At 44.5% G+C, this 27573-nt stretch overlaps 1 protein-coding gene across 1 annotated transcript in view; it reads right to left on the bottom strand.

Annotated features, from left to right (window-relative positions):
- The window catches only part of LOC128298608 (uncharacterized), a 47097-nt gene extending 21667 nt beyond the window's left edge, over positions 1 to 25430 (bottom strand). The window contains exons 1-5 of the mRNA XM_053034375.1: positions 23606 to 25430; positions 22899 to 23223; positions 22501 to 22811; positions 22301 to 22423; positions 11803 to 11842 (exon numbers count right to left, since the gene is read on the bottom strand). Coding sequence (XP_052890335.1) covers positions 11803 to 11842; positions 22301 to 22423; positions 22501 to 22811; positions 22899 to 23223; positions 23606 to 25255 — 2449 coding nt within the window. The 5' untranslated portion in view covers positions 25256 to 25430. The remainder of the gene's footprint in view (positions 1 to 11802; positions 11843 to 22300; positions 22424 to 22500; positions 22812 to 22898; positions 23224 to 23605) is intronic.
- Positions 25431 to 27573: the final 2143 nt, after the last annotated feature.

Below are 27573 nucleotides of genomic sequence, written 5' to 3'. Positions count from 1 at the left end.
CACCGTCAGGTGTTCGAGTATGATACCTCTATCCGTGATCATAATCTACCTAGCCAACCAAACCGTGACGGAGCTCCAAATGTGTGCTCCACAGCCATACACAGAAGCTAATTTTAAAGGACTGCCAAACTAGAATTTGAGCAATTTGTACAATTCGGCAGGTGTACACAACTGGCAACTAATCTAAAACATGACATAGGGGTTTACAAACGAACAAAAAAAAACGCATAAACACTGATCGATCCGGCCGGCGAATTTCGGCAACCAAACATCCACTGCACCCGAATGTCAAGGTCTAATGGGTGGGGGGGAGTTCCTGCTAATGTATTTAAAGGCACAAATCCTACGATTCACATACAACAAAAAAAAACAACTAAATCAATATTCCGAGACAGTGGGCGCACCATATTGCGGGAGTTTTGCTATCATTATGCATCGATTTAAAAAACATTCTGCGGTCAGAAGGAAGCTATCGGAAAGGGTAACCGTTTGCCAAAAAATTTTAAAAACCCATCCTGCTCCAACAAAACCAATGGAGGAATAAAAGGAAGAACCAATTTCGTTCGCTTATTGATTGAGGCGTTCTTGCACCACACACAAACCCTTTCCCTGGGTGGATGCAAAAAAGAATCGTTTCCCTCGGGGTTCACTGATTGTTGCATAAGCCCTTCTGGTGTGTATTTGCCGAATGGTGTCCGTAGAAGTTCCCCGTAAAGTTGCCACACTGGGCGATGAAGCGAATAGGCACACACACACACCACCAGTCGTTCGATTGATGGTTGGGTTTGGGTAAATTAATTCAATCATTTCTAATTAAACACACCAAGGCTATGAGGAACCTTCGGGTGGTCCGATAAGAGATGGAGAACTAGCAACGAAACTTATTACTGAGCTAGGTTAGTATCTCACCCAATACTGGTGATCGTGTGGAAAAGGTTACACAAAGGGCTAAGGGAATGCTTCCAATATAAAGCAATACACTCAATATACTCAAGCCAATTGCGCGCGGGCGTAGGAACGGTAAAGAAAAATGCTTTTGATTGAATCAAACGTTGTTTATCCGTCATAATTGGACATTGGCTTTGGAGCTTTACTTCTTTATCAGCAAATTGATAAGAACTTTCGCACGAAGCTCTCTTTCCTTACTAAATTGTAGTGTAATGTAAGACATTTAATATACCATATTATTAGTTTTAATTTCACGAAACATCAAACATCTCCGAGTAGCTGGAAGAAAACTGAAGCAAAACGCAGCAATTTAAAGGCCTTGCAGAACTCGACACCCAACTTCCTCTGTCGAATCTACTAAACACGTGTGCACACGCACACATACTTGCAACACAAAGCAAACCCAACCTCTTGTACAGGACACCATTGGAGGAAATGAATAAAAAAACACGCGAAGGAATTCCTTCCCCACACTCAAATGACGGTTGACGGTCATGTTGCAATTGCATCCGTTCGCAAAATCCATCCACGAACGTTCCACTACGCCAAGATTAGTTGACAGTCAGGGAGTACACGAAAAAGAGGTTGGCAAACGAGGAATTGTATGTTTTGGGTTATTTTTTTCCTCTTCTCGGGTTATTTTGGATTTATTTCGTTTCATTTTCTGAAACCCCCATTTAGCTTCCCTTCACTCCCGAAATGCCGTGTGGAGTGGAGAAGCGGTGTCATAAAAAATAGCCAAGAATGCACTTTAAACGATCCCCTACTGGAAAGTAAAACGATTAAAATGAAATTAAATCCCACAGGGCCATAGGGCCAGACAATTTGACGCTTGTCCGTATGGTGTTACGCATGTGGGGATAGATGAGATGGTGAAATAAAACTAAAAAAAAAGGTCGAAACAAATGAATTTGCAGCGAAAACTCGAGAAATTCGAGAAATTCGAGAATTGGACATTGGACAAGTTGGCTTCGAATTGTGCCGGATTTAGCAAAGGTTTCAAGCGCTAAATATTTTTCACTCCTTAACCACAGCCACATGAGCTTATAGTTACACAGCATTACGGTTTAATGCTGGTTCAGTGCCACACTGCACACAACAGAACCGGTTACAAATCTCATCCCGGCCGATCCCCCATTCGCTTGTTTCTTAATTTTGCAGCTCACAGATAAATAAATGTCGAGGAATGTCAGAAGTCGCAAACTCTTAAGAATCGTTGAGATTATATAGTGCCTCTCATATCATTTCTATGCTGTTGTACTCATGTACGTGATAGGAAAATGATGTCTTACCAGCTCCGTTTATCACTTCTTATTGTAGTGTCTCAACGATGCTAGATCACCCCGCAATAGACATAGACACACACAACCCGGGATGTGTCATGAAGAGGATGGAGAAATCAATAATGTCTCCACAATACCAAAAAAGATAATGTTTGTCACCTTCATAACTGCAATAAGGCGCGTGACCGAACGAAAGAAATGTTGCCATTAAACAAAAATTGTATCCGCGAGTACGGGAAAAACTATCGGGCATCATAAAAAGTTTATGAAGTTTGCGCAGCTGTGATGAATAATAGAGTGTAATTAAATCTTGCTTTCCATGCGAAATGGATTTCTTCGTTTGAGAAGAGCCGAGCAGAAGACAACGATGTATTCTTTCCATTGCCCTTTGTTAAAATATTCAAAAACTAATCAATATCAACAGCACTGTACATTAAAATGCTTTTTTTCTTTTGAAAGTTTCCTAAAAGAAGATGAAAATTATAATAAAACCAGAGCGGAACTATCGCACATTATCAAAAACATTATCCTCATTTGAGAAACAATTCCTCATCCCTTTGTAAAATAGCACAAGCAAATGTGACGAGACACCGGAGACCGGTTCCGAAAGAAGCACCCAACAAGATTGCCGTGAGAAAATCGATACCAAGCATTCACCGTTTTGGCATGACCTGCCAACATCCCCCATCCCAGCTGAGAGCTAGCCGAGATGATAAAGATGCGCCGTTTTGGACGATGTGATGGAGTGCCCACTTTCGGCGGTAAATGTACTTGACGACGAAAATCTAGCAGCCATTGCAGGACGAAACACTCGTTTGAAGCGGTTTTGATAAATTTATCCCTTGCCCGCCCCCTCCAACCGACGTCCTAGTGCGTCTCACATCCCGGCACCGATGACAGTTGTGAGCGTGAGAATGAGATATCTCACACGGTTGGTTGTTTCGTGTGGGAATGTTTTGCATCCTGCGTAACATCCTTCCAACGTGCAGCACGATCGTGCTTTAAGCAACTTGAACAGAACATTCGACAGTTTAATGCACAGTTCAATAACAAAATATACGAAAAGTTCATAACAGTTTCTTCATAAATGATTGTTTCACCCTGGCAACCAGTGAGTTGTTTATCTCACCGGTGTTGTTATCAGGAGGTGTGCCATGTTTCAACATCATAACAATATAACGAAATGCCTAGCTAAATTAAAAGAATGTTGCTATTTAGATAAAGCAAGCTTCAACGGTGATAAGCGCTCGAGATGTCAACAGAATTTCCCGATGTACGATTGAGTGGAAGAGAATTTCACCCTACAGTACCCAGTCACATGGTCACTATGTGTGTAGTGGCGTGTTCGCTGTTGGTATGCCTGCATTTGTTTCCCCATTATCCACCCGAAATATTTAGGTCAATGCGGCCGGGGGAGGGTCAACGGGGAGTTTCCGCCCCTGCACACGCGTTTCCTTCATATGTCCGTGTTGGGAATTCTCACAAATTCTAACTAAACACACTTCAAAATCACATTAGAAAACACCAAAACGGAGGGGCGAGAGTTACAGTTTTTGACTACCGCTTATATAATAGCGTTTGTTTATTTTCGCAAAATCGCAAATGTCCCCGTGCAATGCTCCCTCTATCGCTCCCGCACCATCACTGCACGTGCTGCACACAACACACACACACACAGACACACATGGTTTTGTTTCCACAGGACGTCATCAACCTCGTTCTCTCCGTTCCGACTCGTGAGGCCCGTACGATTGGCGGCTCTTCCGAGTTGTGTCCGACTCGCGCGAGTTTTAAAAGCGTATTGAATGGGGGTTTTCGTTGAGGGCAAGATTTTCCCACCACAGTGGGTGTTGTTGTGCACTCAGCTCATCACCGTGTGTATAGCACTCATCTCCATCACCAGATAGGTGAGCACCCCGCGATGAGAAGCACGCTACCAAAAATTATGTACAGTGGCATGAAGGTGAAGGCAATGGACCCAACACGCCTACTATAGAGCTTTACCGAAGAGTCACGAGACTTGCGTGAATACAAGCTCTGGTTGTGCCGTTTGTCAGCAACAAACTTTAAAGTGTCGTAGGACGACCAAATATCTTCAACCCTTAAGCAAAAAGAAAAAAAAAACAATAAACTTTTTCATTTCCGCTAGACACATTACAATGGTGACGCGTCACCAAAAACCTTCCGTTGGGTGTTCACTTTCAGTTGTTCAAGGTATCGTGAGAAGGGCTTGCCCCGCTTCTTGGAGGCCCTTCACTGAATGAAAATAGTAAACAACTCCCCGGCGCGGAGTGTGTTGTAATTTTACGACGTAAATACTACAAGCCGAAGGTTCACGAAATTGGATCACGTGCAACAAATGGATAAGCCAATGGCGTTGGCGATAGTGGCGGTATAACGAAACAACCGGTATGAATGATTTGCTGGTTCTTATACATATTTATTAATATCTATGTTCTCTGTTCACTTACGCACTTACTTAGAAACTCGCAAAAAATATCATCAAGAGTAAGAGAGTTGATCAGAGATTTGGGAATACGCTACGGTCAATCAAGCTAATCCATATCAAGCTTAAAAGCTTTTTAAACCTCTTATACCGTGTGTTACGCTTAGAAGAGCATTTCAAATTTTGATTGCTATCAAATAATTCAAGCAAGAAAACCAAGCAAAACCGAACCATTACCCTTGCAACAACAGGAAAATTTGAGACCATTTTTCCCCTTGACTGGTTCTATATCCGGAGGAAAAAAAAAAAGGTTTCTACGGTGAACCTAAAATGGAATGGTGGAAAAAGTACCAAAATGATCTTCTTCTATGCTTCCCGAGGTGTCCTGTCATTTCCGTGTAGCTTTGCATTTTTACAGAGATAAAAGCTCCTTGATATGGAAAAGCGCTTTAAAACTCACTGTACTCACAGGCCAGGAACGACGCAAAACATCATCCCGTAGTGTGGCCTACGTGACATTCAGCCGTACAATAGACTAGGTATTCCGTATCCACCGAAAACTGGAGAAGCGAGAAAATGCCAAGCGCGGGAAAATACCTCACATAAAGCGCTGAAAACGGTGCGCAGACGCCCCAGCGAAGCGTTCCAAATCGAATGAGTAGTACTACGGGCAGCGGTTAGAAAGAGCACGAAACAAGTCTATGAAATTTGGTTGAGTAACTAACAGAACAGACGAGAAACAAAAATACTCCAAGGAATGTAAACACCGTCTCGGATTGGGACATTCTTTCATCAAACATCTCATCGTACGGTGTTGTGCTGCGCGAGTGAGCATGGTGAGTAATCATCGTGAGAAAATGAGTTCCAATACTGAGGGGAAATGAGCACCAATTGCGATGATGTTTGGGGCATTAAAAGTGAGAGTGAAAAGCATCCAACTGTCCTTGAGTGAGGAAACGCGCACGGATGGGCGACTTGGCGTCTCCATATCCGGGGGGTAAGGGAAAAAGGTTGACAGTTTTCCCTCGCTTTCCTTTCTGTTTCTGTTTTTTTTTTCATTAACGCTGTCGATCATGTTATCGGATCGGAGTAAATAACGATTCTGAGGTAATTTTCACTGAAACTGTTTTCCTTTCCTGAGGCGAATGAAAAAGGAAAAATCAACCTTATGTATAACACGCGTACATCCCCCCGGGGGGTCTCTTTCTCGTAGTCAATGTATATTACATGGCTGTGGCTTTTCTATACCCGTTGCCCTAAAACCGGGTGAAAGGTTCCATCGTTTCTGGCACCAGCCTCTCTCGCTGCTGCTGCTTGCTTGTTGCATTTGTTTTGACCTTCGTAATTTGTTTGCTGTTTGCGACACCGTTCGCTGACAATATCTCACGGTATTCGCATTGTGCCGTCACATTATGAATAGAAAACCCATTGTTGTGCTTCCTTTTGCTGCTCGGCAGAATTATCATTGAAGGGGTTTTCAGCTACATCCGCACTTTTTCTTCGACTTCTCGACAAGGCCGTGTGTTTGTATTTGGTAGAAAAAGAACAGAATAAAAGGTCTTAGCGGGTTTATATGCAAAGAATAGAAGAGAGGAACAAAAAAGAACTTATCTTCTGCTACCAAGAAATATCAGGCCATTGGCAAGCATAAAAGACACGTGCCCAACGGTGCAGCACTAAACTTCTTCCGGAGAGCTTCTTTTTTTTTGTCGCACGCCGGATGTTTGTCTGTTCCTTTGGTAAGCATTAAGCCAAGGATCTACACAAATTACTCTTGTCAAATTACGGTAAACGGGTAACTTTATGCTGGTAACGATTAGACATGGTGTGGACACACATTTTCAGAGTACTTCCTTTTGGAGCCCGGGACTTATATTATATGAGCTTCTTGGAATTAGTATCCTTTTTCGTGGGGGGGAAAGATTTCATCGTGTAGGAAGAGGAATGTTTTTGGCACAAAGTTTACTCACAGTTGGGGATCAACTTTTTCCCAGTAGGTACAACATAAATACATTCATACAACATTCCCTTGACCACTTCTTTTGTGCAAATGTCAATGAACAGATGGAAATCTGTTGGAATATCCCTGCCATCAAACAAGCATTTATATAATAAAATAATTTATTCGAGACTCTGTTCTCATACAGTCCCTCTTACAACACCCCAAACGGCACACGCTAGCAATTATATTGTGTGACATTAAGACTGAATTACTGGTGGGTTGAATAATGCATCAATCAAATGACGAGATAAACCTAATTAATTTCCCATTAGGATGATCGATCGACTTGTTGTTGCTTCATGCCCTCTTTACGAAGGTAATATAAATGAGAAGTAAACATGTTCATGTTCACCATCAACTGGAATGTACATCTGTATGGTTGTTCTTGTTTTTTGTCGTTTAGAAGATGTGCAAACTGTATCTAAAGCTAACTAAGCCTGTAACTAACTGGTAGATATCGGAAAAGGATGATCGAACAAAGGGTCAGCGAGATACTAGCATGAATAATCAAACAAATCTAAATTTGGGATACCCAATTTCTGAAAACGACTACACAGTTGAGAAGTAAAGGTAAACGTTAGTATAATAACCAGGTATCCGACCGACACACTTTTTCAAACAAAAAAGCTAAAGAACAATAAAAACAGAGACGAAGAATCTTCAAAGGGACGAAGGGTTCAGGAAGAAATTGATCAAAAATACTGGCATAACATATTGCTTTAACATTTGTTTTGACACTAAATAAAACCCATCTGGGTTGATACAATCTACTAGAATACAAAGTTGATACAAAGACGAAGGCACAAAACGAAAGGAAAGGATGTAAATTTTTCTTTTGAACTCACGGTCCATCACCGTGTGCTTCACGCTCGCTTCACCTTGGGAAGGACCACGTTTTTCCGGTCCAACCGGAAGCAATCAAATTAGGTTGTCTTTGAGTTCAATTTTATTCGTATGCCAGCGCTAGCTGTGACAACGACATGGAATTCACCTTCATAAAAGGGCACCAATGCAACAATAAGATACGAAAAATAAAATACACGGGAGCATGGAAACTACAGCAGGAGAAGGTGTGGCAGAAGGATGAGCAGCGGAAAAGTTATTTTTGTCCCCATCTACATCACGCGAGATGTGTCCAAATCGTGCAATGCGTCTGACACGCGTGCGGTTTTACTGTGTCACCATGATCTTCAATGTTGTTATTTCATTCGATTAGCACACCATACATCTCTCACTCCAACACGCACTGAACGCGAACCGGCGGTCTAACACTTGCGGTCCTGAGGGAGGCCAGTATAATTGATCGGTTGGCCAACGGCGCCAATTCGGACAATTAAAATTAATAGAAGGTGAAATTGATTGCACAATAAACACCACAAACCGATACGCGTACGTGTGCAAACACAGCAGCAATAAAAATCTGGTGTGACGTGCGTGGGGAAGTATTGATCGAATGGTCGGTCAAAGGAGTATAACCAAATTCAACAAATAAAAGCAGCTTCCTGCGTCGGTGTGCGTAAAGGGCAACATTCAGCAAATGCACAGCAGTAAGCGCTTGATCACGATCATGCGTGTCAAAGCCCCGTGTGAGGATCGTGGGTTGATCGTGTGATCGAGAGCAAAAGAGACGCACGGCAGCGCTATAAATGCAGCTCAGTTTAGGGGGTCACACACCCTTGCTGTTCGATCGCTGAGTAAACACAGTTGCGTAGAAGAAGTATAGTATGGCAGCGTGCGTATTAGTGGTGCTCCACACAGCTGGAGGTTACTCTGGGGGCGCTCTCGCGGAAGGCCCCGGTAGCGGAGCGTTGAAAGTCACGTAGACACACCACACACCGGACGGAAGGGGAAGATATTAGGGGTATTACATCGAAGGCTTCTAGAGAGCGGGGTTTCATAGTGTTAAATGGAATTTTCCCAAAATAAAAAAAAAACCACATGAAACACACCACAAACAATAGGAACTGCAATGCACGCACACAGCTATCACTTTTTACGTTCGTAGAGTGTCTCTTGGGTGGATGATTTGACAGCAGCATCGGATGGAGTTCCTTCGGTTAAGAACAAAATGGAACCACTTGTGATCGAACACTATCACTATGCGTTAATGTTGCTTATCGCCATACCGCACCATGCAAGGGGGTAGAGTCACTCAGCGTTTTTGAGTTGAATTTTTACAGTGAAACACCAAAGCACTCTATTCGAACTGGGCTATTTTGTTATAAACGTAACTACGCACCGAAGCTTCGTCTTTCACTTTCATTCGCTTCAAATACCACTGAGCGAATGGGTGAGACGCGGACCCGTTCGACCGAACTAACCCTAACGTCACTGCACTATGGGCGGAACGTAAAATCATTCAGTAAAAATGGAAAAATAAAACCCTTCATTTATTCGCACAAATTTCGAGAGTATATTCTGGCTATATTTATACAAAAGGTTATGGTAATTGCCATACAAATGTTAAATGTATTAAAGCCTAAAGCACGCTAAGCATTCATTAGCTGTCAACGAAGGGAAGGGAACTCTATTACTATTATTTGGGGAGCTTTTACAAAACAAAATAAACATTATGTAATACAAGTTTACACTAAATGTCAAAAAAATCCTAAAGAAATGCAATAACATAATATTGTATTTTCCAAACGAACAATACACTACGGTTATAATCGTTATGAAAAAAATATACCGTCAATAAAAATAAAATTTTCCTAAATATATATTTTTTAAACCTTATTTTCCCCTTATTTTCTTTATTTTCCCGCGAACTGTTTCCATAGTGCTAGTTGTAAAAGATTCCACCACGCACACTGTCAGCACACGATTCACGCACTGTGCATTGGATTAAATAATACGCCACATGTCAGTGCGTGTGTGTGCGAGTTACATGCAGTAATAAAAAAAATCACACGCAACGAACGCACACACACACAAACAAATGCCGCTCGAATGCGGCGTGAAAGGAAAACAAACCATCTATTCACCTTTTCATCGATTCTTTCGCTTGGAAGAGCGATTTTTATGGAAAAATGCAACTTCTGTTGACAAATTCAATTGCTCTTATAATTTGTACCAAAAAGTAGCATTTTTTGCAGAAATTTCCCCGCCCTTTAATAGAATAATGCATCCAAACACAGTGGAAAACCGGCATTTTGCAATGCTTTACCAACACCATCTTCGTTCTTTCTTTTGCATGTGCAAAAGCTGCGCAATAAGGACCACACACACCCAATCTTTCCTTCCTGTCCGTTTTGTCCTTTTTCTCAAAAAAAAAGATCTCCCTTCCCTGCAATAACCGGTTATCGTTGATGTTGTTTTCAATCGAAATTGAACCGTCTAGAAGATGTAACAACTCGGCCGGTGTGTTAGTGTGTCATAAAGCGTTAGATAATATTTAACGGCCTGGCCTGCCTCTGCCCAGGAAAAGAGATGTATTCGACCCTGAAAATGGAGGAAATAATACACGTGGCAAAAGATGAAACAAACAAACAAGATAACCAGTTTTCACCGGCTCGGTAAAAATAGCGGAACAATAATGTAGGTGGTTGTGCGCGGTGAGGTGGTGACTTGAGGTTTTCAATTTCAGTTTTGTTTACAACGGGTTACGGCTCTCCCGAGACCATTCCACTGCTCCACGGTCCACAATCAATCAAACTTTAGTGGGAAGGTGGCTGTGGTACGTCGATATTTGACGTTTATTTTATCATTTAACCACACCGTAAGCAATGAGTCATACTGATAATAAACACACTCGACGACTTCGTTACAACCTTCGATTGATGTAAAATGAAGTAAACAATGCGCTACGAGGCAGTTGTTTGGGTGTGTTTTTTCTCTTCCGGTACAAAATTAGATTCGATTTTTAAACAAACTCTAGAGGCCTGTTTTATATGCAACTGCTGCAATATTAAGTTTCAATAACAGGAAATTCTGGCGAGAAGCAGCGTACAAAAAAAAGCGCAAAAGGAAGGTGTAACCAAGAGCCAGAGACCGAGAGAACACACACACCCGGTGGAAAGTAAGACGCAATCGGCAAGAAAACAAAACCAAATTAACAACACAACTACACACACACACACCCCTCCGCTACGGTAAAACCGTTTCAAGGTTACTCTAAACCACAACAAGTTCCTCCAGTGGAACTGCTTCCTCTCTTCTTTTTGGAATTGGTTGTTTTTATTTCTCGTTTCACTCGCACCTTGCCAGCCGGCGGAATTTTTCACTCATTGCTTCGCATTGCCTTTACACACAAATTTATCGCATTTTGCGCTTCATTCAAATTCGCTGCCTTTTTTTGCTCTGTTTAACCCTAACCCCCCGCGGGGCGTTGTGTTTCCGAGCAGTAAACAGTGAACTAAACACATTTTACGATTTACAACACGCACACTACCAAAGCCAGGAGGCTCGGTTGAGTAATAGCAACGCAGCAGGCACTGTGGATGTGTGCGTGCCATGTTTCGTAGTATCTTCCCGTAGCCGGTTGTACGGCAAAACCAAAACAAATGCGTAATCAACCCTTCTGAACGGATGACAGACACGCGTGCGGGCTGTCTCTCGATTATCCGGGTTGATGATTTTACCGGGGTTGTTTGTCGCGTTTGGTTTTCGCACAAAGAGAATGTTTGGGTGTGAATAAATAAGTATTTTATATAACAAATTATTAACCTTATTTACCCTTTCATTGACAGCAAAAAAAAATATGCAAGAACTTTACGTAAATGATGACGTGTGATCGAGAGGATCGTTTATGAGACAAGTGTACTTCACTGCACATGCACGCGAGTCCGACAGTTGGCAAATCCGGGAAAGGAAAATACAATCCAACCGCGAAAACGAAAAAAATATGGCACGAATAACGACAAATTGCACGTACAGGAAGCTTCCAATTGTGTGCAACTGGCCGATGGTTATGCGCGCACTAGACAGAAGTTTTATTGTTCACCTTCGGTTCAGACGGCCGGGTGGGGATAGTAATGTAAACAGGTGCTTCACGTCACTTGCTATTTCTTTAATAGGACACTTAAGCTTCACAAGGAAATGCATTTAACGTATCGTAGAGTTTCTAACTGATCCATAATATAGGTATATAGGAACAAGGAATATTCAAACTTGTCTCTACTTACATTGGACGGCTAGCTGTTGCTGATGTTGTGCGGCAGCTTTCTGTAAAATAAGAGATTAGGGAGGAAATTAAATGATTGTTGACTAAATACGTACATCTGTTATTGATAAAAAGGTGAATCTTGATGTGGTACATTGGTTAAAGTTTGAATTTAACATCTCATATTATGGTGTATTACTATCGGAGAACTTTCGCTACTACATGTCGTCTGTCATTTGTGCGCCTGTAGGTATGCAATTTGTTTTCATTTGACGTCAAATCAACGTCATCAACGATTGATGTAACTTAAGTAATCCTAGACTCTGGGTTGGTATTATAGATATTATTGTATATATTATTATAATATATAAACTGCCAATCAGCTCTTAAAAACACCTGGAGTCTTTCATTTGTACGCCTAAAGGTATGCAAAGTGTATTCAAAACAAAAACTATTAAGCAACACTGGAACTGGCAAATAAAATATCACGGGGTTGTAATACATTCACACTTATTCAAAAGGCAACAATTTGCTTACAATCATTAACGCCTGCACACCGGACCTCTGGAGGGCTTCCACGTCCAACGAGCGGCTACGATGCTGACGACCGGGAAGTTCCATTCCACCCGATTGCCGCCGGAGCAGCTTATTTTTCAGGTAGGTCGACATATTTCGACCCGATGCTGTGAGTTACTTTCCCCTGCCCACTGTTTCCAGTGGTTCTATCACAGAACAACGCACTCTCCGGAGAGTTTTACATACACACACACGCTATAATCCGTAAACTCCACGCTTAGGACACTTTGGTTGTAGTATATCCTGGTTTAAGCCTTACAAAGAATGTATTTTAATTTCCTATGTGAACATCACTAACGAACGAGAATGGATCAATGTTTTACCAACTGATCATATGAAGCCACTACCGTTGCTATTTGCCAACATCCAACATCCACAATGTTCCTGGATTCACTTGCGAACCAGTTCCAACTGCAGTGGAAAAAACAAAAACAAATTAAACCGAACACCCCCAACATGGGCCCGGGTAGCCACTTTATCATATTTCATATTCATAGCCGGGCGACATCCAAATGCGCATCCACAGACCATATTTCCCTCATCCGTCCACCTGCAGTTGGTTGGAGGGCACTAAAAAAAACGAGTGCTCTGTCCCTCTCGCGTGGGTAAACAACACAATTGCAATCGGGAGCAATGGATGGACACGCACCAGAACGGAACTCCAATTGGCGAGGGGAGTCTGCCGTTCTTGTGAAACCACTTCCGTCTCCATCGTGCTTGATGAATTGATAAGTGCTAGAGGAAGGGACACGTTATCAAGACTTCTTTATAGTTATGTGCGCCGCTCTAACAACATTACTTGTTCTATTTTATTTCTTCGCGAGCGTACCTACTTCAACAAACCGCTGAACCATTATTCAGGAGTTGTAAAGGATGCACTCTTGATAAACAGCGCCACCTTCCCGAGCGAGATGCATTGAGAATCCCTGACGCAATTGAGGTGAAGGTTTAGTGTGCAACGATAAAACAACACATCAATTGACGTGGTTTCAGCTGACTACAATCAACCAGGCTGTATTGTAGCCTCTCCGTCGTCCGTGTTGCTCGATTACCGATCGCGAGAAGCAATTGCAAACACTACCAACACAATGTATCGGTGTACAACTTTTGCTCGGAAATGTCCGACACCTTTATGGAGATAAATAAAAAAGAATGGTCGTTTGCTTCTTCTGTAACTTCCCGAATAAATTTACTCCATACACACATAACCGGCCTCTTATCGCGCTGTACTCTTCTTTTGCTATCTTGTCCTTAATTCTGTGCGTCTGGTAAAGCTCACGTGTTTCTGAAAGGCAGACATTTCTGATGAGAATGCACAGATAAGCCATTCCATCAGTACACAACACGCGTAAGCTGCTGCCGATAACAGAAAACATTGCAGGGACACCCAAATTTTCCGCAATCGATTACAATCAAACCTAGCGGGACGACAACAAACAGGTTCGATCGGAGCGTCTGTCTTATCAGCAATTTAGCCTCTGTTATATGCCTTGTTTAATTGACTACTTATCTGCATTGAGTTTCAAGATGCTGTTGTTTATTTCCCGAAGATAAAAATGGAAGGTATTCTTATGGAAAGCATGTGGAATGTATTCCTGAATAGTCAACCAGGGGAACTACAACCTCTAAAGAGGAATGAGTTAAAGTTAAAATTAATGTTGGGCGCACCTGATTCACATTCGTCTGAATCTAAATGAATCTGAATCTCTATTCCAAGGATTTCTTAGAGATTCATGAATCCTCATTCATGGATTTATGTGTCATTATGTTTTCAAAAGAGTGAATCTTGAGGATGCAGGAATCTATGAGACATTCATTAATCTTGAGGATTCTTCAATGATCTGAATAAAGGCATTCATGAATCTTTTGAGAGTCGACTCCAGATTAGAACGGCTACTTCTGAAGATTCATATGAATGAATCTTCTCAACAGATAAGCTAAGCACAACTTAAGCAGTTCACTATGCTCGTCGCACAGTTAATGGACGAAGTCATGACACCTCAACTACAATTGCTACATAAAGTATACATGATAAATAAATCCATACAATTCTTTTTTAACAACCCCTCAATTCCGCAACCAGTGTTCATATTTCATTTCACCCATTACAGCAATGCTTGATATGGATGAAATACCAGGTAACACAAATCAGCTTATATCTACCACTCGGTACACAACCATCTCATCTCGCTTGCTACTCTTCAACGAAGATCACCAAAGCGACTTTAATTACGTGTAAAGGGCAACATGGCAAATCACGAAGGGTAACTCCTAATCGATGTTACCATCCTATCACACACGGACCCGTCCAAAGACACTTTGTTCCGCACGAGCGCGAACAAAACCTAATCCGTCGCAGATCGTCTGAAATTACATCGCCGGCACTGACGGATGTCTGAGCACTATTCTACCTAAGCACGGTCGGGATACTATCAGCACAAAGCCACAGAGACATCCAGATACAAGTGTTCCGCAATTATAAAGCTCATACACCACCCGCTGGCCAAATCCCCACTCTCCGCATGGTGCATATATTAGATCAACTTGTCAACGATCGTTCCACTCCGGGTTACGTATTGTTCCATTCGTACGTGCATCATATATTGGCCGAGAACGCCACGTCGGAAGTGCATCTCTCCACTGTCAGAGCCACAGGCCACGTGCTTTCGGTGCCTCGGTTTTCATTCGTCGCGGCTGGTATTTTTGTTACTTCCCTCGGGAGCACAGACGCGCGCACACACACACACAGATGTCATGCAACTTATGCAAATGGAAATAATTGGCAAACTGAATGGCTGGAGGTCTTTTGGGAAACAGTGGTGTACGAGATGGCGATCTTGTCAAATGTCTCACATGCCATTTTAGTACTCAGACTAACTTTTACGCAATTCTCGAGCGTCTGGGCTCAGCTGGAAGATACGTTTAAGTATGGACAGATTGAATCATTCAACGAATCGTCTGATAAGGCAGCAAATTGCTCTGCTTCTGATAACACTTTATCTTCCAATCCACTCAATCGACAGTACACGAACGATGTGTACTCTCCTTCGAGGTTTGTTTGCATTGAAAGAAATTCTTTTCCGTACGAAAAAATAAATAGCGAGTTTCGTCACAAAAATAAATCATTCGCAAACGAAAGCATCAAAATGGTTTGGAATAAATATTTACTCTTCACTGCGAGCGTATATTAACCCGCAGTTGGTTTTCGTTGGTTCACCTCTCGGACGTTATTATTGTTGGGGGGTGTTTTTTTTGAAGCAAAATTGATCTTTGTAGTAGCAAAAAACCCTCCCCCCGGCACGCTAAGTGAATGAAGCTTTCTGTGCCGGAGAAGGTGCTAATCAAGTGAAGAAGTTAACGATCTGCTGCACTTCTCCGAGCCCGGCTGGTACGGGCTGGCTGTTAACTAATAGAGCAGTATAGCGCTTTAGCGAACACACTTGACCCTAAGCTGGCTCCTAAACAAGGTGTCAATTGAATGTGGAGCTCTCTACAAACTCAACCCCCGCTGATGCGCCGAACAGATGCATGCAGCAATACGCAGAGTTCGATTAAGGTTAGCGCGAAAGGTGTTGCTTAAAATAGCGCTCGTTGCAGAAGCACCATACACCAACGTCATCATTACCGTGCCGGAAGCAGCAATTATAACCCACTTCCGTCAGGTGTGTACCTCACCGAGCTGGTGTGTTACGCCCCGGTAGCCGACCAATCTGTAATGGCAAGGTCTTTCCAAGTGAACCAGCAGCGAATCTTGCCCGTGCAGTGTTCTTTTGGGACATTTTTTTATTATCAACAAGCAAACAAAATCCCTCTTCTACCACGGGACAGAGTCGTTCGCACTATCTCAGCGCTTAAGAATTGGAAGTGAAGCAACAGCCAGCGCAAACACGTGATATCGAGCAGTTAAATATTAGCAGTTGTAGCCACAGAATCAATATTATTTCGCACAATTTTATCAACAACAAAGCGAGCGGAGTGCAATTCCGCTCTCAAGGATTCGAGGAAGCTTTGTGTTGTGACGAGAGGGTAAAGGGCATTATCCAATGAAGATATGAACCTGAGACGACTGTTTCACTGTTCGCAAATGAAATGCAATTAAAGGGATTTACCAGGGTGGAAGATTTTATGGCATCAGTCTCCAGTTTTTGTGTTTCAGTGACTTAAAAGTTAGCATTATTAGGGGCATTTAAAACATGCACCCTGGCAATGTCTAATGTTATTGCTTCCCAACAGTCTGATGGCGACAGACTGATCTATAGATAGGTAGAATAGTAAATAAAAATATACAATTCCACACGACTGATAAACGTTCAACAGGATGTTACGAAACAATCCACAATTAGAACAGCAATAAAACGGTATATACACTTCTTCATCGAAGCGCCGCCACAGGTTCATCCGGGAGCGCCATGGACGAAAGGAACGGAAAACATTTTCAAGTGATTTTGCGATACCCTTCGAGCGATTGGCCATTGGTTTGCCCTTTCCACCGCTCCCAGGTTGTCCAGGTTGTCTCACCGAGCCGAGGTGTTGAAGAGCGATAAGCCTGAGAGTTACTGCTCACTGCATCACACAGGGTGGCGATAATGCAACGCGCATGCAGGCTACTGCGAAGTGCATTTCGGAAGGAAACCAACTCACTCCCGCTAAGCGAATGGGACTAGGAAGGTAAACACACTCGATACTGTAACATTGCTCAGGGAAGGAAGCTCCCGGTACGGTTATAATCCCGGCAATCGTAGCGACACGCTTTCAACATTAGACACCCTTGTCTGCAAATGACTCAACGAGTTGAAGTTGTTTGGTGAAATGTCAATTAAAAGCGTTTACAAATTTTGAAGAGCTGTACACATCCACAGCTAAAAATAGTGCCTTTGCCAACTGTGGTAGCTACTACTACGAGTGCTTTTAAAATGTGACTCTACACACGGACACCGACGATCGATCGTGTAGCTGCATATATTATACAGGGACGGACATGTTATTTTCCCTTCCTTGTATTAGCACCCTTTTAACAGCTGATAACCGTGCACTGGAAGCATCGGCGAAAGAGTATTACTGTCGATTCATTCTGCTCGTAAATATTATTCTGTTTCGCACTCACGACATTATATAAAGGTTCAAATGTGTACATTTGAACACGATGGCGAATAAAGAAATTTTATTAGATCTGGATCTATCTAAAACAAACGTTGTGTTGTGCTTAATTAATCTTGCGAGAATAGTCATTCACATACGAAAGATTCATTCATCCTCAGAGCTATCGCAGAGACTCTTAGCAGATTCGTAAATCGTTGGATTCAGGGATTCAGATTCAACCATTAAAAATGGGACATTTTCATTCTGCTGTCTAAAACTAAACACTAAACAGCACATTAAACTGAACGCGATCCACTACACAGTGCATCGGAAGCAGGAACTTAAGAAGATCACGTTTCTTTACACAGCCACACCGTACATGCGCCCTTCGCACTGCTTTGTTAAAAACCGGAAGTTTCATAAACGTAACGCACGTCCTCCCCGTGCGATTCTGATTGGGCAATTGGTCTCGCGATCAAACGTCCACGCTCGGGGTTTCATCTTTCGCTGGTTTGCGACAAACATTTCACATTCGATGGCCGTTGTACGTCACTTCGCTTGGGCTTCTTCGCGTTCGGATTCACGCCGCACGCCGCGGTTTCACTTTCCTATCCATACGCGCGCGCACAAAGGCAACCACCACCGATTGACCCTGCACTGAGAAAATGCCAACCAACTGCAACGATCGGTTGCTGCATTAGACGATTGATCACATCCACAAAGCCCACCAAGTGTGAGCGAGCGTTGAGAGCCACCAGTGCGCGCCGGAGATCGATCATTGGACGGTGGGGGCAAAGCTACACAACAATATTGAACCACATGACCGACCCCTGGCCAATGCTCGATGCAACGATCCCGTTTCCATTCGTGCACACACTCGAACACGCACACACGGACACATGTTTACGCGTAAGCGCGTGCCTATCCGTCACTTGATCTCGTTTTGTGACGATGGTGGAGACTGTGCCTCCGGTGGTCGTACACGGTTGGCCTTAGATAAGTGCATTCACACTGCACTGCCAGTGGCCGACCCGGAGAAGGGAGGCTTCAAGAACAAACTGGGTCACAACCGTGGCCTTCCATGTTCCGAAACCAGACGGCGATGGTATAAAACACACGTGGACATGTGGTTTTTTTTGTTTCCTTCCCCGATAGAACCAAACTCATTTGTCCAGTTGGTGCAGCTATAGCGAACTAACAACAACAGCGACCCAATCGTAAGGTACAATGCGCGTCCGGCGTTGAATATTCACCAAAATTCCACCAAACACCCTTGTTGCGTGTGTTCAACTCAACGCGACCTATTCAGACGAAATGTACAACGACACTAAAGACGGTGCCCGAACACCTAACGTCGCGACATCCATACGCGCTCGTAAGAGTGTCGTGTACCGGCAAACGTCATCACCTTCCAGAACGCGCACATTCACTCGAAATGAACCATGCGCTGGTCTCTGTGCACGGTGCGATATCGGTCAAACAGTGTAACAGTGGCGACGTCATGCCTCATAGGTACGGCTACGGTCCGCCACTAGCGTGCAGTACTAGTTGGCAAACCAGAAAGAGACGGTGAGAGCAAAAGAGAGCAGCTCCGGGAGTGTAATCGATACGATCTTTCACTATCAAGTGCGACACGAAGCACACAAAACAAACGCATACCCACACAGTTCCACAATCGCGTCCCGGCGAATCTCCCATTTCGCACCCTTTACGAGAAGGACATAAAGATCCACCCCGTCTCGACATGTGCAATGCACGCAGTGACACTTGGTGATGATGCCCCCGGCCAGTCTACAATACTTCGCACACAATCACACACGGCCGCAAGATCGAGACGGATCCCGCCACCCGGTGGGGCGCTGGTGGTGAAGTAATCGGAATCGGATGCTGCCCGCCAGCGAGTGATCGAACGACGGTTGTTTGGTTGTTGGTGTTACAAAAAGTCGCAACCCGTCCGGGTAACGTACGTACGTCAAACAAGCCACCGTTTGACCTTGCGCCGTACACGGTTGAGATGCTGTGAGTGGAGTGGAGACCATTTTTGTTGAGATCCACCTGCGATGTAAAGAGGGGTTAGCTGTAGAGTCTGGCAAACAAATTAATTGAACACCACCAACAAACACACCGCAACAAAAAATGCTGTTTGAAGACCATCCCAAACAAAAGCCTACGCAAAAGCAAATGCCGCTTTCAAACCAACCATCGATGCTCTTTGTACCGCTCTTATTCTGACGTAATTGACAGCGCCGTACGGTGGTGCTTTAGTTGGCCCACCATGTACTTCCATCCGCTGCACGATCCGCTGTGCGGTACAGATAATTGCGTATCGATTGCTTATCTACTAGCGTGTTTATGGAGTAGTAATAGCTGATAATTCTATCACCTTCGATTAAAAATGAGACCTGTTGTCGTGTGTGGATGGTTTTTGCTTCCTAACCATGTGTTTGCTTGTTGTTTTCTTTTTTGTTTAGTTTAGTAGTGTACTCAACCAAGCGATCTTTGAACGGTGTAACAAACACACACGATTGCGTAATGTGCAAATATTGCAAGTATTAGCCACCCTAGACGATGCAACTTGGTTACGTGTTGTTTGCAGTAATAATCAAAAAAGCGTTGTTTGCTAAAACACCGACATGCAAATAGTGATGAATTGAAACTCTTGTCTCTTAACGCTGGAAAGTCGCTCGTGGGACACGCGAACTAAAAAGGGATAAGATACTTCCTACTTTAATTATACTTGAAAGATTGCTAATTTTAATTCAGTTTGCTTACATTGCACCGTAACATATCGAGAAGCGATTGTTTATTGCGCGCTACGGTGTAATTTAATTTCTCCAAATAGTACGTGCTTTGAAATCGACACACAGAAAAATCATATATGCATTCTTACACGTGAGCTTGCAAATCGTGATTACAATACCGTGCAAAACACCACGTGTGATTAAAAGATAATCAACCTTTTAAAGAAAAGTTTTCTTTAACACTTACATCTGTTTTAACACCTTTAACGGCAACGGCCAAGTTAATGACAGAACGATTTGTTTGGCCAAGCATCCGCAAGGACAGCATTGCTTTCGCTAGGAACTGCCTACCGTGCCAACGTTCGAAGGTGCTGCGACACACACAATCACCTATATCTCGATATTCGGCACCGGACAGCCGGTTTTCTCATATCAACATTGACATCGTGGGGCCCTTCCCTCCAAGTAGGGGAAACCGCTATTGTTTAACGGTCATTGACAGGTTCACGCGTTGGCCTGAAGCGTTTCCAATGCCTGATATGACCGCGTTAACAGTTGCCGAAGCTCTTGTTTGCGGATGGATAGCCCGGTTTGGTGTTCCATTTTTCATCACGTCTGACCAAGGACGTCAATTCGAATCATCGCTTTTCGATGAACTTACTCGCTTGATCGGATCCAGCCACCTGCGTACGACTGCATACCACCCTCAGTCAAATGGCATTATCGAACGATGGCATAGGACCCTAAAAGCATCTATTCTGTGCCATGATCCCGAGCACTGGAGCGAGTACCTACCGATGATCCTACTCGGGCTGCGGGCAGCCTACAAGGAAGACCTTAAATCATCGCCTGCCGAGATGGTATATGGAACAACTCTCCGATTACCGTCTGAGTTTTTCACAAACAACTTAGACAACCCGAACGAAGCTGAATTTGTCGCCAAACTCCGTACAACTATGCGACAAATTCGCCCCCGAGAGACTGCCAGGCATGGAAATCACAGTGTTTTCATACACCAGGACTTAAAGACGTGTAAGAACGTCTTCGTGCGCAACGACTCGGTCCGACCCTCGCTATCGCCACCGTATGAAGGACCATTCAAGGTGCTGAACCGAGCCGAAAAATTCTTCAAGTTGAACATACGAGGCCGCACAGTCAACGTTTCGGTCGATCGCCTGAAGCCAGCGTATTCACTAGAAGATCAGCAAACCACAAGTGACAAGGTACCTGCATGCACAACTGATCCTAATATTTTCCGACTAGAGTCACTCGTTCCGGTCGACGAGTTGTAATCCCTTCGAGGTATCGGTAAAGGGAAATCTAGTCTAGGAGGGGAGTACTGTGGCAGCGTAGCCTTTTTCGTGTACGTCACTGTACCGCGCTACACACTAAACCTACTAATCCGTATCCGTTAGTATGCGTATGTACTAACACGAGCGTGCGAACACGAGCACTAACGATAACGTCACAGCGAACGACTAACGATAAAATAAACCGAGAGATAGTTCTCATTCTAGTCATACATTTCGACCCAACCGCTTCTAATTACGTCCTACGGAAAGAAATATTACAACGCGCTAAATATGTTATACTCTTTATAAATGTTATACTAACAATCTTTACAGTGTATTGTGCTTTAAAGAGGAAAATATTTACTATTCAAACATTTGTCTAAAATTTATTTGAAGAAAGAATTGTTTAACCCATTCAACATGAGCAGAATACAAAACCCCTAGACAACAACCCGAGTAACAAATGCTGACACTAGCGCCATCTAGGTGTCAGATTAGCAATTTTCAGCATTCAGGCACCTTTCGTGCAGAGTTTTATACATTTCAACACCGTATTCTGGTTTTTGGATGTGGTTAGATTAACTTTTATGATAACTTAATAAACTTTCTCTAATATAGTGTGTATCAATCGTTGGTACATGAGAAATCACACATGCTGACAGGTGTGTGCTGCCCCTTACGAACAAAGCAACGTAAAACACTACAATTCTTCTACACCAAATTGAATGATTTTAGCAGATATTTTCTTTAAATTCCCTTCAAATGAACACCTAACCACATCAAGACTCATTTGTCTCTTGTCTTGAAATAAAAAATGGCATAACATTCTTACCGCTTTACGTTTATCCGCTTCGGAAACGGCCGAGTTGGAACGGTGCCTAAACAAATCCATCACCTTCGTCATCGGAGACTTGCCGACGTCGGCTCGGCGCACAGCCGTTACCGTGTGGTAGTACTAAAAGGACGCGAATCGAACACATTGTATTAGAGAGAAATCACGACTGCTTGAAATTCACAACTCTCTTATCCTACCTGTGCATCGCTGCCCGCATGCGGATGTGCCGAACCGTCGCGCACTTTCGTGCCAGCGGCAGCGCCGGCGGCAGTTCCTCCCTGACCGGACGGCTGTTGATGTTGATGGCTGTGCCGTCCACCGACGTGTAGGGCCGCCTTCATACTGTTCATTATGCCCCCGGAGGTACTGATCGGGCCGCTGCCCATGCCGGTACTATCCTTGTCCGACCCAGATTTGCTACCATCGTCTTTCTTTTTCTTCGAATCGGAACCCTTCCGTGGCCGGAACACATCGAATATTGTCGGTCTTCGATTCGGGCTGGCAATACCTAAAAATAAAGGTTTTAAAGCAAATACACAAAAAAGGCTCATTAACGACCCGGACCCGAGAAATAATCGCTCGCATCTCGCATTACCGTGCACGGTCGATTGGTTCAGTACGGGCGCTTCTTCTCCGCTGCGGCGCCGCTCCAACGATCCAGACCGTCCGCCCGATCCCACCCGCTCCGAGCTGCGCGATATGCTTTCGTGCTTGCGATTGAGCTTTTCCTGCTTGAGCATCTCCTTCTCAAGCCGTCGCGCCTCCTCAATCCTCTTTTTAATGACTTGACTTTCCTTCTTCTTCGCTTCCTTCTCGCTTTTCTTCTGCTTTTTGGAGGCACGCGTTGACGACTCGCCGGAAGTGGCCGGAGCGGTCGAAGGACGCTGAAAGTTTCCAGCGCTGGCACCATCGACTCCATCCTGGGCAGAGAAGAAGGAAAAAAAAACACACAGCAGAAAATTAATACAATTCACACATTTTTAGTCCAGAAAGAAATATCCCATACGCGTATTACACAGTACTGCCGCGTTATCAACCCGCCTTTGTTCGTTCGTTGTTATCTTTTTAGGTTGCTTCACGCTACTACTATCGCACGGCAAGGACATCAGTCCAAACAAAATTGAGCACTTTGTACCATGGCGATTCGTTTTTGTTACATTTTCTGCACATTCGACACACGGGGGTGCAACGTCAATGATCGATCACTTTCTTCTATCTGATACAAAAATTCAATTTCTACATCAAAGGCTTTAAAAACGATCAATTAAATCTTCCATTGACTCGCAACAAAACAAAACTTACAATCACTGCCTTCGTGGGCGACTTCTGTTTCTCGGGACTGCCGGCAAAAGCTGCGTAGTTGGGCTTCGCATTCACCGGTAAGGTTGCGGCACGACCACCCACTTTCGACGCATCTTCTTTGGAGGTTGAGGCGGTGGCTACCGGATCCGGCCGCTTTACCCACACCTCGTCCAACTCGAACGGAATGTTACTCTTAGCTGGTTGCGGTTCTCCAGCCACCGAAGGCTCCTTGGGCAATGAGTTGGCAGTGGTTCCAGATTCATAACCGTTCGTCGTGTCAGCTCCCGTTGCCGATGATAGCGAGCCTCTGCTTTGGGTTAGTGGACGGATTTCTACCAGCGAGGTGTCGAAGAACCGCCGATCAAGGTGGGGCGTATTGAGGTGCGGTGCAGCATCCGGTGAAAAGACCGACCGCAAAGAGGTGCGCTGGTCATACTGTTGGCTGCTACTGCCACTGCACGGAAAGTGAATCGTCTGCGAGTTGAGTGACGCTGACACCGGCAGCAGCGCGATCGTTTCGGGCCGAAGCCGCACACCGGCGCTCGGCAGATCCTGCTGTTTGTGCTGTTCCTGCTGCTGTTGCTCCTCCGTCTTCGTAACCATGAACCGTGATTTACGTGGTACGGTCGCTTCGTTCTCTTCATCCTGCGTTGTTGCTTTGCCTGCCACCGACGGTTCCGCGTCAGTGGGGCTCGTACCGATAACGATCGAGGGTATCGGACCGACTGATCGGAGCGCAGCCGATGGTGGGGAATGTGATGACAGCTGCTGCTTCTCGTCCTCTTCGTCCTCTTCGCGACACTCGGACAATCGGCGCCGGACGTGGAAGGGAAGGATTATGGGCAACGAGGAAGGTCCGAACAACACGTTACTATCCGACCGCCTGCCCGGGCTCATCGGGGGTACCAGCATTCGGAACGGTCCGCCGGTCACTTCCATCGACGATGGAAGGTCTAGCGGTGAGTGGTCCGCAGTAGTGCGCGTCTTCAACTCCTGCTGCTGCTCATGATCCACTTCCTCTTCCACATCGCTCACCGTACTACTGCCATCGCTCCAGGACGAGGCAGACGGGTGTCCACCAACATTGACCCCAGCACCGCCACTGCTAGCACCACCACCGATCGGTCTGCGCAGTGCACCGACATCACGACGATGGCCCACTTCGGCAACCCGCTGCGGCGGTAGACCGTGATCGTCCCCAAAGTCCGAGTCCGAGTCGGACCGGATTTCCTCAAGGCCCTGCATGCGGCTATCGATCAGCTGCTCGAAATCTTCATCCGTCACCGGACTGCCCACGTACACCGGCGTACCGTCACTACCCCAGGACATCGTACTGGTCATCCTTATCGGTTTGTGTGATGTCACTTTCCCGTGCGATTGCATTCGAAATCGAGTCTCATCGGGCGTCTCCAAAAAGTTGTCACTTCGCGGTAGGCGCTCCTGCATAAATTCTACCCGCTTCTTCATCCGTCGCTTCGCCTCTTCCATCTCCCGTGCCAGTCGACGTTCGTTTTGCTGTTCGTCCGGTGTGGCGGTACCGTTGTTGTTCTTCGGTGAGGGTGCCATCGATGCGGCAAGTGGCTGCTTTTGCTGCTCCAGTATCAGCAGCCCAGCGGTGGTCGTTGTGCCGCCGTTAGATGAACCGTCCATTTAATTAATCTAAATTTGCTCGCGCTGTGCTCGCAGCCGCCCAGGCCAACGGCGTACCGCCGCGTTGTTGTGGGGTTTATTTCGCTTCCCGGCGCAATTAATTAGGGTTAATTTATTTGTACACTTCTTGCTTTCGGGCGGGAAGAAGCCGGTCGCTTCCCGTTTCGATTTCTTATCGTTACTTTCTGCTCTGCAGGATATTGGCTTTCCGTTTCAATCCGGGTGCAGCAGCCCGATGTTCCGATGCAACACGAGCGCACCGGAATGCGCTGCGTTTCAGAGATACCAACAATGTGTTCGCTTGCTTTCCGCGCTAGCTAATGGCAGCTGTGTGGTGGTTTGCTGCTGCAAGTCTCTCCGCAGCTGGAAATTGGATACGTGTCACCTTCTTTCATCTTCGAAACAATCAGCCGTAACTGTTCGTTGCCTAGCGGAGGATGAAGCAGGAAGGGTACAGATCATGAGCTGATAATTCAAATGTAAAGCATAACCAATATCTACACTTTCTGTTCCAATCCGATACATAACCGAGACAGCAAAGGCATGGCATGAGTAGACTAAAAGCATCAAACCTCATATTGTTCGGAATTCCAAGAATTCTATAGATAATTTCAAAAGCTCTCAGTAAAACATTGAGCTTGAACTCTATTTGAGAAGACTACACGCGTAAAACCTCACATTGAAGGGAATTCCAAGAACTCTTCCCAAAATAGCTCCAATTATATCATTATAAACTATAACCGATCAGTTGCAATATCAATTTTAAAGAAGATCTCCAAAAAAACCCTTCACGGCTAGCACATTATGTGGACTGTGTCCAAGTCGACCAGTTCTAGCAATAGAATTGGTTTCCAAGAACTCTCTCAATAGTTCAAATTGGAATTCTAAGAACTCCAATTCTCCCAAAAACTCCCGAAACTCCAACTCCCAAAAATGCAATTTTCTTCAATTCTATCTTTGTAAACTAACACCGATCAATTGCATCTTAAAAAGACGAATGTAAGACTCCCAACTGAACAACCACATTTGCCTCTTACCAAAACAAAAACCCTTCCACGGATAGCACACTTTGTGGACTGTGTCGACCAGTTTTAGAAATAGAATTGGGATTCCAAGAACTCTCTCAAAAGCTCAGATTAGAATTCCAAGAACTATTCTAGAACTTTCAAAAGATTCAATAACCCAAATTGGAATTCTGAGAACTCTCAAACTCCAAAAGTTCAATTTTCTCCAATTCTATCTTTATAAACTATCACCGATCAATTGCATCTTAAAAAGACGAATGTATTCGTAAGGGTCCCAACTCAACAACCACATTTGCCTCTTACCAAAAAAACCCTTCCACCGGCTAGCACACTTTGTGGACTGTGTCCAAGTCGAACAGTACTAGCAATAGACAAACCAGGACCTGCTCGCAAACAAACAATATTTAATGCCAGAACTTACGATGGCAAATATGTTGATAAGAAAGTATGACGTGCTGATTATGTTCAAGAATAAAAGCCCCTACAAAAGTGGGGTTTTGTGCCAACAGCTGTCTGTAACTGCAACTGGTTCTCTCAGGGCACATAGGGCTAACGATGATAACGTTTGGCGTATTCTTTTCTCTCGCTTTCCCCATCTGAAAAGCCACCGTCGTGTATCGCATCACTTGTCAATGTTGACTGTTGTGGACGATAAATGCAGCCATCAACGCTAACAATCTGTTTGTTCGCTTAACTATTTCACAACCATTATCCCAACAACATTCCGAGAAAATCTTGAACCCCGGTTGCCTACTGTTCTGCTGATAACGGTGGGCAACACACAGTTGTGGATCATTTTCAGCTGTGTACATTATTTTTAATGGAAACACATCATTTTCACTTGCCTGCACCGAACCAAACACCGAAAGGCAGACACCAAATTGGTTGTTTTGATACGAAACAATTCAGTGCATCGAATCTCAGACGCTTGACGCTCTTGACACCACACACAACCAACTTAAAAAGGCACACGTGTACCCCTGTCGGGTGCGGTGGGGTGTCACTACCCGCACCCCGCCCCGGTCCCGTCGGAAATTGTACGCCCGAACGAAACGGGTAGAAAGCCCTTCCGTATAGGGCGAAAGGTCCATATGTGTGTATTAGAATGGCAAACACAGCCGTGTGTGTTGTCCGCTCGTTCGGTTGGTGTGGCGGGGAGGCATTGATGTGCAAACACCACGTTCCGGGATGGCAGTATGTTTGCTCATGATAACCGAGCATCGTGAAGCACACATACACGCCGGAACGCCGGACTGGAATGGTGGATACTTTGGGGGTATTGAAATTTTCCAC

This window comes from Anopheles moucheti, chromosome 2 (assembly GCF_943734755.1).
Source record: "Anopheles moucheti chromosome 2, idAnoMoucSN_F20_07, whole genome shotgun sequence".
In the NCBI taxonomy this organism is placed as follows: Eukaryota; Metazoa; Arthropoda; class Insecta; order Diptera; family Culicidae; genus Anopheles; species Anopheles moucheti.
The sequence above is the reverse complement of the archived record's forward strand: the minus strand, read 5'-3'. Positions and strand labels throughout refer to the sequence as shown.